Source organism: Myotis myotis, unplaced genomic scaffold, assembly GCF_014108235.1.
Source record: "Myotis myotis isolate mMyoMyo1 unplaced genomic scaffold, mMyoMyo1.p scaffold_m19_p_15, whole genome shotgun sequence".
Classification (NCBI taxonomy): domain Eukaryota; kingdom Metazoa; phylum Chordata; class Mammalia; order Chiroptera; family Vespertilionidae; genus Myotis; species Myotis myotis.
The window spans coordinates 9,562,178-9,577,204 of NW_023416319.1; the positions used below are offsets into that span (position 1 = coordinate 9,562,178).

The 15,027-nt window shown below is 49.0% G+C and overlaps 1 protein-coding gene across 6 annotated transcripts in view; it reads right to left on the reverse strand.

Moving 5' to 3' along the window:
- Window positions 1-419: 419 nt before the first annotated feature.
- The window catches only part of VTI1A (vesicle transport through interaction with t-SNAREs 1A), a 314,965-nt gene continuing 300,357 nt past the window's right edge, over window positions 420-15,027 (reverse strand). For 3 of the 6 annotated variants that reach the window (XM_036335991.1, XM_036335989.1, XM_036335990.1), the window contains one exon: window positions 424-690. In XM_036335991.1, the coding sequence (XP_036191884.1) occupies window positions 597-690 (94 nt within the window). In that variant the 3' untranslated portion in view covers window positions 424-596. Of the gene's footprint in view, window positions 691-15,027 lie in introns of all 6 variants that reach the window. The other 3 variants (XM_036335994.1, XM_036335992.1, XR_004972119.1) reach the window with 2 other exon arrangements.

Here is a 15,027-nt window from a genome sequence, read left to right on the forward strand (position 1 = left end):
AAACAGAGAAAGTGCTAAGTCAATTTCCTGCACAGCTGACGTTGAAACCCACCTTTACAATGAAAGCACTCAGGCGGGCTGACTACGTTCATTGTGCTGGGGTGGGAACAGGGCTGGTGTGCTGTAGATCACTGGCTCTGATCCCTGCTTTTCTCTGCATTTTGATCCTCGGACATCACACAAGGGCAATTCGGTGACAAGAGATGTGTGACAAACAGTGCAGCCCATCAGAAGCCCCGTGACAGACTCATTATGCCCTCTCCCAAACCGTGACCCCTGACATGTCCACGGGGCAAGGAAGAATGTCAGTAGAGGCTATTTTGGTCAGTAGGTGAGAGGACCAAAAGGCAAATAAGCCCTCACCTTGCCCTACACAAACACAAATCTGGGCGAAGAAAACCTAGAAAAGGAAACCAACCCACATGCAAACAAGAATAAAAATATTTTTACACTCTTTGCACTCCGGCTGAACAGTGGTGAGAGGGAGGGAGGGTCATTCGGGGCCTGTCAGCGCAAAAGAATGATTCATGTGACCATTTTGTCTTAATTACTCAGCACGAGCCGCTGTTGCTGTTTATCAAGGACCCGCCGATACATCAGTGTCTTCTGAAGGAGAAAGTGATCGCCATCAGGATGGTGATGACCAGGATGACGGCCAGCACGACGACCAGGACGCGGTTCTGGATGATCCTAGGAGACAGCAAAGGAGAGAGAAACTCAGATGATCGGAGCACATTCCGACAAAGCTCATCCAAGATCAAGTTGGCTAATCAAACGATGGCTTCACAGGCCGGCGCGGGGAGCCTGGAGTGTGTGTGTGTGTGTGTGTGTGTGTGTGACCACACAGCTTTTTGGTTCTATAAAGGATCCACAAGGAAACGAACGACTCCACAGTGATTGTCATGCTGCACCTGGAGACATGCTTTCTGCAAAGCTACTGCGAACCAAATGGATTCCTAGGTGCGGAGTGCCATGTGGCATCTGTAAGTGATCAAGGGCCCGTGAGAGCGTCTCTTTTTAATTGAAAATGTGAGACAAGCCTCATTTTTTTGGCAGTGTTTCCGGTTAAGGTAATAGACTCCCAGGAAACATATGTCAGTGAGGTACTTACCTGTACAAAAACACCTGGGGAAAAGTAAAAGCGAGACTTAGGAAGAAAAGGACAGGATTAAGAAGCAAGTGTCAAGCTTGCAGCTCAGGCTGTGAAACCGTCACCTGTCACTGGGGCTCACGCTCTGTGACGCCAAGAGGAAACATCCCATTTGCTCCACAGCAAAAGGGGGTGAACATGAGAAAGAGCACCAAGTACCTCGGGGGTTTTGGTTGGTGGGCCCTCATCTCCGGGGACTCCAACCCTCTCTGCTCTGGCTTTGCCAAATGCTGATGGGGAACAGGGAACGAGGGGAATCGGAGCGGAGGCACCAGCTCCAAGATGCCTGCAGAGAGCTTCCGACGAAGCTGTTTCATAATTTGCTACCTCATTCTGAGAAAAGAGGTCGAACATCAGAATGCTTTGTGGAGACTTTCAAAGGGAACTGAGGTCAAAGAGCCTCGCCCACGCTCACTCCCACAGAACCAAGCACACAAAAATAGAGATAGAGTGCTTGGCAGTCTAGCTGGCTGTCCGCACAGCAAAGACACGACAGCAAACCCCATCTGTCCATCCTCCAAATATGAAGCACAAAAAGGTCTGCTGTCTTCGTGTAGACACAGATCACTGGACTGGGCGTCCATAGGTGGGACTGGCCAGGCGCCCAGTTTAACAGAGACCCCCACCCTCCTCCTTCCCATCTTACAGAAGAAATCTGTGAGGGAGGCCGCAGCCTTTTCTAGCTCTAGCTGGGTTTCTTTCTTGGAAGGATGATGACACTCCCGTGGTTTCAGTCCGATTCCTCCTTGCCCACCCCCTTCTTGCCCAAACCTAAATGGATGGATAGAGACCGTCACACCAGACAGGCCCACTCCCTTTTGCCCCCTGGAAGGACTAGCTCCCTCTCTTCCTGACAGGTTACAAAATGATCACATTTGCTGACACGTCTTCCGCAAAACTGCTTTAGTGCCTGTGTCCACTTTCCTGGAAGGAGATGAATGATCCGCTCGGTCCTCATTCATCACGTACAGCTCGGCTAAGATCTGTCTCGTTTATTTCTTCCCTTCCCCACTAGAAAGGCTGCGCCCCGACATTAATTCTTCTGCGATGACAGCTAATTCAGACTTCACAGGCCATGTTTACTCAGGAGGCAGGAAGATTCTCCACCCCCAAAATAAATAAGACAGGACTTCACGGCTTGTTACAGTGGGGCTAATTGTGAACACTGATCGGTGCTAGTTGGTAGCTTGATTTAAGACCCAAATTGATTTCCCCCCTTTTCTCTGGAAGGGGCAAGAGCCTTCGGAACAGTCCCTACACATCTGTTTGCCCAAGTCACTGTCACAATCTCTATTTACCATGGCCACCCACACCAGACTTGCAAAGGAAATCAGCAAAACTGAAACTCAGCAGTGGAACAGATTAAAAGCATGAAAACTCTTCACATTCTACTGTAAGCACTATTCGGTAGCATGTCTCTTGGTTGACAACCGTTTTATTTGTGGGTTGAGGGCCCCAAGGCATCCATGATGCTCATTTGTAAGGGATGAACTGTGGATGTTACTTGTTGAATCTGAGGCACAGTTAAGGAAACAAATGCACAGGAACCCTAAATTCTCAGCTCTTCTCTGGCCTTCCCTCATCTCAGGGCAAAGAGGAATGCACTTCACCCCGCGACCTTCCCTAACAGCTTCTCGTATCTGTAGTTCACTCAACAGACACCCCATCCCAAGATGGGCGACCTGGGTCACGGGCCATCAGAAAGATCGAATTGCCCACTCCCTCTCCGGTGGGTCGACAGTCACCTCTCCAGCCCAAGCGCATGGCACAGATACTGACACAGAACTGTCCAAAGGATGATAATGAATGGGAACAGCCCTACAATTGCCATCCTTCCATTCAAGGGAGAATGAAGATCTGTGCAAATTTAATTTGCAGGAAAACCGCAGGGTGTCTGCGTAGAGAAGGCTGAAGTTAAAGTTGAAGTCCCCCAAAGATGGAATTGCATACCATCATGCATTCTCAGAGCACTGCTGGGTTTCCCCTGCGAAGCTAGGAGAAGGGTGGTCCATGGAAGTGAGGCGCGTGTGGGCGGTGGGAGAGGTCGGCAGTGGGAGAGGTCGGCAGGAGAGAGCATTTGCTTTCAAACCAAAGGCTGGCCAGGCCATCAACCCAGCTTTGGATCTCTAAAGTGTTGGGCAGATACAGTGCCTCTCAGGACCAGAAAAATGAGTGGCTGGGCCCTTAAGTAAACAGGACTGAGCCCATCTGGGGGTAGGGAGGACAATGGCTGCCACTGCTGGGCCCCTTCTGGGAGGAAGCCTGACAAGCCAGGGGCTGCTGGCAGGTATTGCTGTGGGCAGAGAGGGAGGCAGAGTTTGGAGAGCATCTGAAAAACAGCCAGAAAGAGGGGTTCCCAGCTAGTGAGCCAGAGAAGAAACTTTGGGGAAGGCCAGGGTATCTTCCTTCTTAACTTTGGGGGCAGGGGTGGTGGGTGGGATTTCTGTTCTACTAGGTATGCAGCAAGCAGCCTTAATCTCCCTTTTGAAAATGCAAAGTGTGTTTACCCAGTAAATAATTTAAGAAAGAATATACACTTGAAAGAAGACATCCATTGAACCAGCCAGGCTAAATTGCCTCCAGGCAAAAACTTGTGCATTTGCATGCTGCATTCTATTAAGTGAGCACACTGTGGCTTTAAAAGAATGCAGAGCCAAATTAAAAGGAATGTGGGCGCAAAAACATCAAGGATCCTCCAAGTTTACATTATGAATCACAGTGCTGTTGATACAAGATGAATTAACCATTTACTTTGAGGCTGAACTCACAAAGTACCATTGAAACTACGGGTCCTATGCAGGAACCCAGGGAGGGGCCAATCTTTCCATTGCCAGTCTCCTCCTCCTCTGGCAACGAGCAGCTGCGTGTGGCAGCCCCGTCACAGAAGAATGGTTAACGTGCAGTAGGCCAGCGAGGCACCTGGCATCGTGCTCTGCTCTTGCTTCAGGAGCCCTGGAATCCCACTGTAGCAGGCGTGACCAGCATTCGCCAATATCCCGTTCTCTACTTCTAGGCACAGACTCCCTTCCTTACCCATCCCTTGACGTTCAGTGTGGCCATGTGACTTGTTTTAGTCAATGAAATGTGAGCAAAAGTGCTGGGTGTCAGTTCCAGTGTTTGGTCCCTTGCTGTTCTGACTTAGGAGGCTGTAGGCCACTACACTTACAATAGAGATTTAGGATTTTCTGTTTCTATGCAGGGTTCTCCAATAACAAGTGGACCTTCCAGGGTCTGAATCTCCTTTGTCTTTTACATTCCCAATGCCTAAAACAGAGCTTGGGATAGGTATTCTTCAACTTGCTGAATGCGTGAGTGGGAGTCTCCACCTCCATGTGTTCCCTGACGGTCCATGTGGTACTCTTCCTACTTTCCAAGTGTTGCTTGTAGACAAGCACAGCTTTGGGAATGAGCTATGAGCCACCCTCCTATTCGGGATGCCAGCAGTGTCCAAACCCTTCACAAGCCTGCATTCATTAGTGGAGGGTGTGTGACACTCCACAGGTTCAGTGCCTGCCCTGGACATGCTTCTCCTGCCTGGCTGCCCAGGCCTGAATGATGATGCCCACCTCTGGGTTGTGACAGAACAGCAACAATGGGCAGGGCAATTAGGAGAGCAAAGGAACCTATACCTGCGACTCTCAGGAAACTCCCCCAAAACAAGTGCCCCGGGAAAGGCTCTCCAAGGTCTAGATCCAATTCAATGTTAGTCAAAAGAAATAAAAACAGGAGTGAGAGAAAATGGTGCTTTGTTATCAGCCTCTAACACTAACTTTAATTTCAAAGCTGGGCACGTGGCTACCTCTGAGCTAGGGCTGTGTGGTTATCCTGCCACCTGAGGTGCCCATCCAGGTTCTTCTAGGGCCTGCATCTTGGGGAGGAATCCCCAGCCTCAGCCCAGAAACTCAAGGGGGCTTACCCCAGTCTATGATGCCACAGGTGGACATAGGACCCAGGCAGATCCAGCTACTTACAGCTCTCTATTCCTGCACCATCCTTTGTTTAGGAACTGGCTTGCCCCAACCACGCCAGATAGAGTCCTTTGAGGATTTTTTTCCTGGAAAGTCAAGAAAAACGTATTCTCTCTACTGGGATTGGCTGTGAAGAAAATGGACACTTAGAACTCAGGGCCATTCTTATCACTACGCAGGAGGGGAACCTGCCTGAAGGATGCCAACACAGAGCAACACAGGACCCAGAGATGGAGAGAAAGAAACAGGTTCCTGAAGGCATCATTTGAGCCCTAGATCCTCCTGCGTGCCTGATACCCGAAGAGTCACTTTTAAACTTCCCAGCTGCAGGAGCCAGACGACCCAGCATTCCAAGCAAACCCTCTAAGCTTCACTCTATTGGACTGGCTTAAGTCACATGCTTGCTCCTGGTCCAAGAGTTTGGTTGGGACTTCTTTCACTTTCAACCATACTCATCGTCCTGAGTTGAATAGTGTTTCCCTCCAAATTCATGTCCACCTGGAACCTCAGAACGTGACTTTATTTGAAAATAGGGTCTTTGAAGATGTAGTTTATTAAAGACCTTGAGATAAAATCACCCTGCATGTAGGGTAGGCCCTAAATCTAAAGACTGGAGTCCTTATAAGAAGAGAGGACAGAGGGACACAGAGCAGAAGGCCGGGTGGAGTCAGAAGCAGAGATTGGAGTGATGCTGCCACAAGCCAAGGAATGCCTGTGGCCATCAGAAGCTGAAAGAGGCAAGAAGGGTCCTTCCCTGAAGCCTTCGGGGGGAGGATGGCCCTGCCCACTCCTAGATTTCAGACCTCAAGTCTCTGGAGCTGTGAGAGAAGACATTTCTGTTTTAGGCCACCTAGTTCATGGTACTTTGTTACTGCAGCCCCAGGGCACAAATACACAGTGCTCTAGGGTCCATACCAGCATATGGACCTATATGTCTGTCTTGGCCTTCACAGGGACTGCTATCCAGGTCTCTACCCACTTCCCTACTGCGGCATCTCACAATTAATGGGGGTCTGTACAGAGGACAGGACAGTTCCAGCCTGGTTCTGCGAGAGCTTTGCAGGCAACTGTGGGCTCGCAGTCTTCCGGAACTATTGTTCTTTCATCTCAGAATGAGAATTTCCAATCCTGAGCAGAGCAGGCAGCTGCTCAAGGCCGTGTGAGATGAGGGAACTGAGGGGGTATGTTCTACAAGACTCCTGCCTCTAGGATAAGGCATTTAACATGGGAAGGAAATCAGATGTTAACTCTGGGCCACCTTACGAAGTCATCTCCACCATGAACAGCCTGCGTTAACTGACCTAGTTAGGAGTAGTTAGTTAGTTACCCAGGGGGCCTGAGGAAATAGGACACAGGAGAATTAAGATTTGACAGGTGGCAAAATGAGCATGCTCCTCAGCAAGGAAGCGAGGACACGGGAGCCAGTACCTGAGCTCCAGGTGAGGTCCCAAGTGAGGACAGAGTGGCTTTATCCCATTTCCAAATTTCTACTTAGTTGAAAAGGGATCAGCAAACTTTTTCTGTAAAGGACCAGGTTGTAAACGCATTAGTTTGCTAGGGCTGCCATCACAAAGTTCCAGACTGGGTGGCTTACACGACAGAAATGTATTGTCTCACCATCTGGAAGCTGGAAGTCTGGGATGGAGGCTGCCAGAAGGGCTCTCCTGAGGGTGCAGGAGCATCTGTCCCAGGCCTCTCTCCTAGTGCCTGCTGGTTGCTAGACATTTCTGAGGTTGCTTGGCTGTAGAAGCATCACCCCTATCTTTGCTTTCATCCTCATATGGCATTCTCCCTGTGTGCGCACCTATGTCCAAATTTCCTCTTCCAATAAGGACACTAGTCTTATTGGGTTAGGGGACCACCCACTGCAGTTTGCCTCATCTTAACTAATTATGTCTGCAAAGACCCTCTTTCCAAATAAGGTCCCATTCTGAGCCCTGGGGGTTAGGACTTCAACATACAATTTGAAGAGGAGAAAATACAATTCAACCCAAAACATGAAGCCTGTTTTAGGCTTTTTGGAAGCTACCGTCCTGTTGCAATTGCTCAACTTTGCCTCATGCAAAAGTGGCTGTGGACAATGTCAATGAGTGTAACTGCGTTCTAATAAAACTTTATTGACAGAGAATGGGATTTGAATTTCATGTAATTTTTACATGTCAACAAATATTCTTCTTTTGATTTTTCCCCCAACCATTTCAAAATGTAAAAGCCATTCTTATCCTGCTGGCCATACAGAAGCAGGTGGTGAGCTAGACTGGGCCTGCTACCTGTGGTTTGCCCAGTCCTGGTCTAAAAGCTCAAAGCTCTCCAAGGCCGGCCCTCCTGCGTCGGAGGATGTGTGGTCCTCGGACCGCGCACAGATGGCCATGGCAGGTCTGGCCACGTCCCTCTGACGAAAGAAGGAAACCCGAGTCCCTGCCCTGTGGGAGCTTATGGTGCCACAATGAGCAATCAACTACAGAAGCCCGACAACAAAGGCATAATGAGAGCAATGCCAGGCCAGGACAGTTTGCTGTGTGCCCACAATCCTGGCTTTGCCTGGGATCACCTGGAACAAGTCACTCCATGTCACTTGCCTTTCAGTTTCTTCCCAAGTACAACCAGCCAGCTCACCACCCATCCCAGGGAGGAGAGGATTAGCTCATTTAAGTTTATAAAGCACTTTGTCATCAGAAATCCCTGGCCAGGCGTGCAGTTGGCAAATAATTCTGTGAAAGGAGATGGCATCTCAGGACGGGTGAGAGGCAGGAGGATAGTTGACAGGGGACGAGCAGCTGCCTGGGAAACTTCCTGAGGAACATTGTGTGGCTGGTGGGGTGGGGAAGGTTGGGGGCCTGGAAGGGCTGCCTCCTGAAGGCTTGTGTTCCCACAGGCCTGTGTCTATCTGGGCCTCACGGAAAACACTCAGCCCAGTAGGACTAAACCTTCTCTCTGAGGTGGTGGCATAAACATCAAAATCACATCCCTTCCCAATGATATGTGAGTTATATTGCACTCTATGTTGCCAAGCAGGTACCTGGAATTTCAGCCTGGGCACCATGGCCACTGCCATTCTCCAACATGGACTCGCCGATGGCAGGGGCCCTGGAGAGTGGCGTTGCTGGCCACCGGGCTTTCAGATAGGATCAAGGCAGCTCACGTCAATCAAAGGGGCTTGGAAAGAACTTGAAGAGAATGAAATGATGCTCTGGAAACACAGGTATACCTAATCCCTCCCAGGCTTACTCAGGTGGAAGAAAAGGTCTCCATGCCCTGGTCTGGGTTGTTCATTTTAGAGCTGAGGGCCCTGAGGTGCAGGGAGGTGCCCAAGGTCAACCACGTGGGGCACAGCCAGGTCTTCAGACGCCCAGGCCCCTTGTTTCACTGTTGTTCTCATTCTTGTCTGAGGGGCCAGTGCCATGCGGGCAACCACACAATTCAAATTGCACCTGCTGCTAATAGGGACTGTTCAACAACATCCAGGAACACAACTCAAAACCTAGCCATGGTCCCCACCTGTGACTGAGCCCAACCCAGTCCCACTTCTCTGTGAAATGAAGGGGCGCTTGGATGACTGAGAGCACTGGTTCCCAGACTCCAGGCTAGGCCGAAGCAAGAAGGGAAGAACACCAGCGAAGACTGCCTCCTTGTAAACAAGGTTACTTCGCTTAAAGGGCTTCCTTTTCTCTGAGACGGTGTCCTTTCCCCCGTTTCAGTGGTGACGGGTCCTTTAGTTTATGGAGTGATGCTGGAGTGGATGGCAGGCGTTTTCCCTAATGTCCTTACATAGACATCGGAAATCTACATTCTCCTTGGAAATTACTTGTACGTTGCAAAATAAAAAGTGGACAATCCTCTATTTAAAGTCCCAATCCAAGACATGGCAAGATTCGTGAACCCTCGGAGCTAGAACCTCCCACCCAGCTCTACTGTCTGGTGACTCCTTACTCTACAGTGTGGGACCGTGGTGATGGCAACAATGATGATGGTGATGCCAGTGACGACAGCCACAGCAGCAGCTCCTATTAACTCACCATTTACTCTGGGTCAGGTGCTGTCCTGGCATTTTCTGCACTTTTTTGAAACCAGCAATCCTATGAGGTGGGTACTATTATCATCCTTGTTTTTACAGAGAAGTCACTGGGAGCCCCAAACCCCTGGCCAGTCTTATCTTGCGCCCCTAGAGGACACACATCATCAGGTGGTTATTCATCTGTGCGTCGCATGTTCTCCAGCAGACGCTCCTTGGTTGTTTGAGGAGCGAGTCTTTGATATCTCCCTCTTTTTAGTCCTCTCCACAGACCCAGTGATGGGGTATGCAAGTTGAAAGTCATAACACGAACTCACCAGAGTCAACTCTTCTTAGTGCCCAGTGTAAATGTACCACGCATCACTAAGATAACATTCAATTTTTTCGGAAGCATATTTCACCAGCTCTCATCAGTCACAGACACAATGGCTGCGTCCTTTCTGGCTCTTTCTTAGGTAAATGCAGGATCACTTGACTCCTCATTAGATTTGGGGACAGAGAGAATGGCAATCAGCCTCTGGGGGCAGCTCACCAGTGACTCCACTGCTTAGTGACTTCGTCCCACACAATTTTTCAATTATGTCTACATCACCTGTCATACAGGTGAGAGGGTCCACCACAGAAAGATTCCAGGTCTGCTCAAGATTAATTTAATGCATCTGTAGGAACACAGTGCTAGATGGAAAAGAAAACCAGGTGGGAGAATCAGCTAGACTTACTGTGACCTTGAGAAAGGTCTCTGTTTTGAGTTCAGACATCCACAGAAAGTAATAAAGGAATTGCTCCCAAGTATTACACGGATGGGTGTGGACAGCGATATGTAACTTCTAGACTGTCTTAAAAAGGCAGGGTGCCCTTTTTTGGTCTTAAATGTTTACTGCATCTGTGATGTCATTTACTCTCCAAAATGATCCTGATTTATTAGGACCTGGACTTGGTGGCTCAGGACCACCCAGGGAGAAGGCCAGGCCCACTCGAGATGACGTTCTCAGGCAGGCAGGCCGGCCATTGCTGGAGTGTATGCTGGAACGACCCCTTCCTGACCCCTAGATTTAGGTGCTTCTCACCCTCCCCCCTCTACCTCCTTCTGGGTGCCCGGAGGGAGGGTTCTCACTCCCACTGGGTCCTGCCCCTGTATTATAAAGCAATCTACCATCCCCTTGAATCAGGTACCCCCAGCTCTTCCCTGGCCGAGGGCCACTCAGTCTCTTGACCTTCCAGAGAAGCTGTGAATATATTTGGGCAGGAGCTGTTTAGCCACCTTCATTTCAGAGCCAAACTGCCTGGATTCGAATGCAGGATCTGCCGCACACCAGCCGTGCAACCTTAAGCAAGTTACTTCATTACTTCTCTGAGATTATGTCCTTTTAACTCCTTTAAGGTGAAAAAAATGTTCTTTATTTTGTGATGTGATGGTGATCGTAGATGGCAGTGGTTTTTCCCAATGTCCTTACTTGGACATTGGAAATGGACTCTCTCCTTGGAAATGACTCTCTTACTTGGCAACATGAAAAGTGAACTCTCCTCCTTTAGTCCTCTGTTTACGAAAGAAATGCAAAAGTACCAATACCAGGGATCTGAGAGTTCCAAAGAACCAATGCTTCAGTTCCCACACCAGACACATGGGGCCAATAATTGCAGTGCCTTGGCCAATGAATTACATTAATAAATAACTGAGAAAATTCAACATGAAGTGCTTAGATCATCAGTGCTCGGTAACAGCAACTGCTCAGTATAATACTTATTATCACTCCACTCCTGTGATTCCTCACTGATCTTCTCACAATGAGCTCTGAAACGACTCCTTGCTTGGCCACCCCCAAATCCCTAGACAGGCGGCTGCTGTGGGTGCCCTGGCCGAGTCCTCTGATCCCCCCAGGACACATCCCGGTGCTGTTCCTGAGTAGCTGGCCTTGTGGCGTCCCTACTGAGCCACTCTCCTGGGAGCCCCATTTTCTGCAGCTACTCAGGTACTCAAGTACCCAGGAAGGAGAGGCTGCCCTTCTGGCCATGCTAGTTTCCCTCTTCTGGTTGTGGTCACATTGGTGCAGACACGACTGCCTAGGCTTTTGTGATGGGATTTCACACTATTTCCCTGCAAGACCTGACATGAGACACTTATCTCCTAATAGTCATGGATTTACATCTTTTTCCTTCCCTCATGTTAGGGGGAATAAAACCCTTTGCCAGAGGTTGACCAGCCATCCGCCTCTCCGTAACTCTTGAGGGATGTGGTGACATGTTCTGGTCATACCATCAGAACTCCTCTCTCTCTCTTGTCTTCAGTCTGTGACCTCTGACTAATTATTAAGGAACAATGGAAAGGAAGGGGGTGGGTGGGTGAGTGCATCTCTGCCCTGCTTTACCCGAGATTCCCTCGGAGACCGGAACAGCCCAGACCTCCTGACCCTGCAGAAGTCTAAAGTTTGGCTTTGGTGTGAGCACCAATAACCAGGGTCCACATTGAGTGCATCCAACTTAGCCCCTAACTGATTCCTAACCACAGGGGGTCAGAGGCCAGGGAGAGGTCAACAGAAGCCACACACCAGCTGGTGTGTGCCTTTCGGGCCCCTCACAGGGCGATGAAAAGCCCAGGCGGAGGTCAGGGCTGTGTGCACATTGGCACATCTGCAGGCCCCTTGACCTTCGCGGCCCGGCTGGCGATTCTCAAGGAGGATGGAGTGCGTCTTACGTGCAATGCCTTCTAAGCCAGGAGGCCTGGGATGGGAACCCGAGGAGTCTCCATTGGAGGGTGAGTGGCAAAGAGACATTTGCAGGATTGCCTCTACTCCTAATCTGTTGCGTGATCTTGTGACAAACAAGTAAACGTGCCTCAGTTTCCCCATCTCAAAAATGGGAGTAAATACATGTGACCCAAGCACCCTTGAGAATGGACTCTGAGGACCATGTCTGAGGACTAGAGAAAAATAAAGACAATAAATTGCCAAGGAGAAGAGTGGCCTTTGAATGCTTTCTTAGGTCCTTTAGTTAGCTGCAAAAAAAAAAAAAAAAAAAAAAAAAAAAATAGAAGAACCAATCCTAATTTAGGAGGGATCTTGATGGGAACTGAGCCAGAAGACAAAGAAGGAGCCACGTTTCTCTCTGTCATTCTTTGGAGGTACTGGCCTCAAGCTACCTGCTTTTAATTTTCACAAGTGGATGGTGAATTCCAACCCCTAACTGGCTACCAGGTAACAGGAGGGCACCTAATTACAATCGGAGGTGGTGCCACTCCGGGTCCTTGCCGGAGGTGACAGCCTCAAAGTCCCCTGCTGAACACTCATTAGAAATCCCGCTGAGAAACCGGATTGATCAAGGAGCCCAAGAACGAGGTCCATCTCTCCTGGAGACACTGGTCTCCCCCTTGGAGCAGCAGAACCCCGAATCTGCCCTGTACCACGTGGTTTAGGTTCACGCGTGCGCTCTCAGCAGTGCTGGCCACCAGCTGACGGGGGGTGGGAGGGGGAGAGAGAAGGGGGGACATGGCACAGGACAGGAAGGGACAGGTGGATGGGATGCTCTTGAACAGGCTGTTCATTACCCTGCCAGGCTGGTGTCCCTGGCACCACGTCCGGCAGGAAGGTGTTCTCTCCGGTCGGGGAGGGGACAGAGCTGTGTTGTTATCCCCTGGATACTGACTCCTGTAACTTTCACATTTCCCGCTTCACATTGGCTGCCAGAAATCTGGGAGAGCACCTGTGCCGCCCCCGCCCCCCCCCGCAACGGTAGGCAGGCTGGTCCTCAGCTTGCGCACGAACCTTACTCCAGGCTTCGTTTCATAGACGGGAAATCTATTGTTTTGTATATATTTTGGTCAATTGCTATAGATCCCTTTGGGACCAAGACAGGCTGATACACAGGCCTGGAAGAATTAAGAAAACAGAAAGAATCCACATCCTCATGGCGAGGCTACTTTAATGATTCTGGCTTTATTTTCCCTCCTATCCCCAAACAAGTCCATACTATGTGCTACTTGGAAAGGCGTCTGCACGTTTACCCGAACAACAGGGTATTCCCCTTTTTCTCTCCAGTCTCCTTTCGTGGCCAGCATGGGGTGATTTCCAGAATGAACCCAGACTTGGCACTGGGGGCCCCGGAGGTCCTCCCCTAGCGAAGTGCAGTGAGTTGTGGGCCCCCTTTGTTTGGGAGATTTACAGCAATTGTCTTAACAACACGGACCTCTTTTGTGAAAGCTGAAGGCGTTCCCAGCAAATGTTGGCGGCAGATACGCAGCCGAAATGTTACCGCGGTCATGGCCCTTCCTTGAACAACCTAAAGCATATTTCTCTCTGTCTACATTTGGTTTCTTAGATGCCTGAAAGCCGGGAAAACAATCATAGCTGAGGCCATTTCTGAGATGGCACTAAAAGAACCTACTCAGAGACAGATAAAAATAATGAGAATCCTTCTGTCAGGAAAGATTTAGAAAATATCACTGGCATTATTAAAATTTAATTTTTTACTTGGCTTTCTGGTTCCCCTTTCCCGTGATAATGAGCAGCCCTGCACACCTCCGCCTTGCTAGTACTTGTTTTGTGCAATAAATTCAGCTTTCCAGTCTGAAGACATTTCAGACAACAGCTTTGACTGCTATAGGCTTATTTTTCACCCTGTGCTGTGCTTTGAGTCTTCCTATAAAAACCAGTTCATGAGATAATTTTCCACAAGGCCAGTGAAACTAACAAAAATCAATTTGCCCAACTGGTTCAGAGAAATCCTGGGAATAGCCAAAGCAGAACGGCAAAAACAACAACAACAAAAAAAACAAAAAAAAAAAGGGGGGGGGGGAGAAAAAAGAAGAAAAAGAAAGAATCAATGTATTCACTAATGGTTTTACTTGATAGAGAAGTATCAAATTAGCTGATAGGAGAGGCTGGGCGGTAGGAATTTTCCCTTCAGCTTGAACAGACACCTTTATTTAAAAAAATTTTTAAAATTGATTTTTATAGAGGAAAGGATGGGGGGGGGAGAGAGAGAGAGAGAGAGAGAGAGAGAGAGAGAGAGAGAGAGAGAGAGAGAGAAAGATTGATTGGTTGCCTTCTGTATGCACCCCGACCAGGGACTGAACCTGCAACCTGGGCATGTGCCCTGACCAGGATCAAACTGGCGACCTTTTGGTGCATGTGACAATTCTCCAACCAACTGAGCCAAACTGGCCAGGGCTGAACAGACACCTTTTGAGGGTCTAGGAAAAAGCGTTTCTTCCCAGTGGCTGAAGATACTCCAGTGGAGTCCTTCTGCTTTGCCCAGCCCTGGGTGACCCCAAGGCCGACTTGGGGCCTGACAGATGGCGGCCTCTGCTGAGGTCGTGTCCAGACCCTCTGTATGCCGGAGGAGCCGGTTTGCTCCAAGGCCCCGGGATCAGCGCATTCAGACACCTCAGGTTCTTGACACATCATCATTGCACCTCCACCCTGACACCCATCCCGTCGGACCCCTATTTTGGCTTCCTGCCAATGGAAGCAGGGTTGCAAAGGGGCATCTCTTTTATAACCTTGGAAACAAGAGCAGAGCGTGGTGACACGCAGAACACGTTCTCCAAAACACATGCCTTAACTCCCACCTCTATTTCACTAGTTCAAGACACGAGTGGATGTGTCTAAAAACAAATGACAAGACTCTGCACAGAAAAAAAAAAAAGACTTGAAGGAAATGTAGCCACGTGTTAACAGTGTTTGTGTTTGAGTAGTGGGTGTTTTTTTCTTTCCATGTTTATGCATTTGTTCATTTCCTTGAATTGTACATATTACATATATAATTATTATTTAAAATAATGCTGAACTCGAAATTGAGTAAATTGGAAAAAGAAACAGTTTATTCACAATGCTATACGAAAGTAAGAGGAAATGTGTGAGAGAAAAAATGGTAAAATTTATTTTTTATCTACTTTTGTGCCT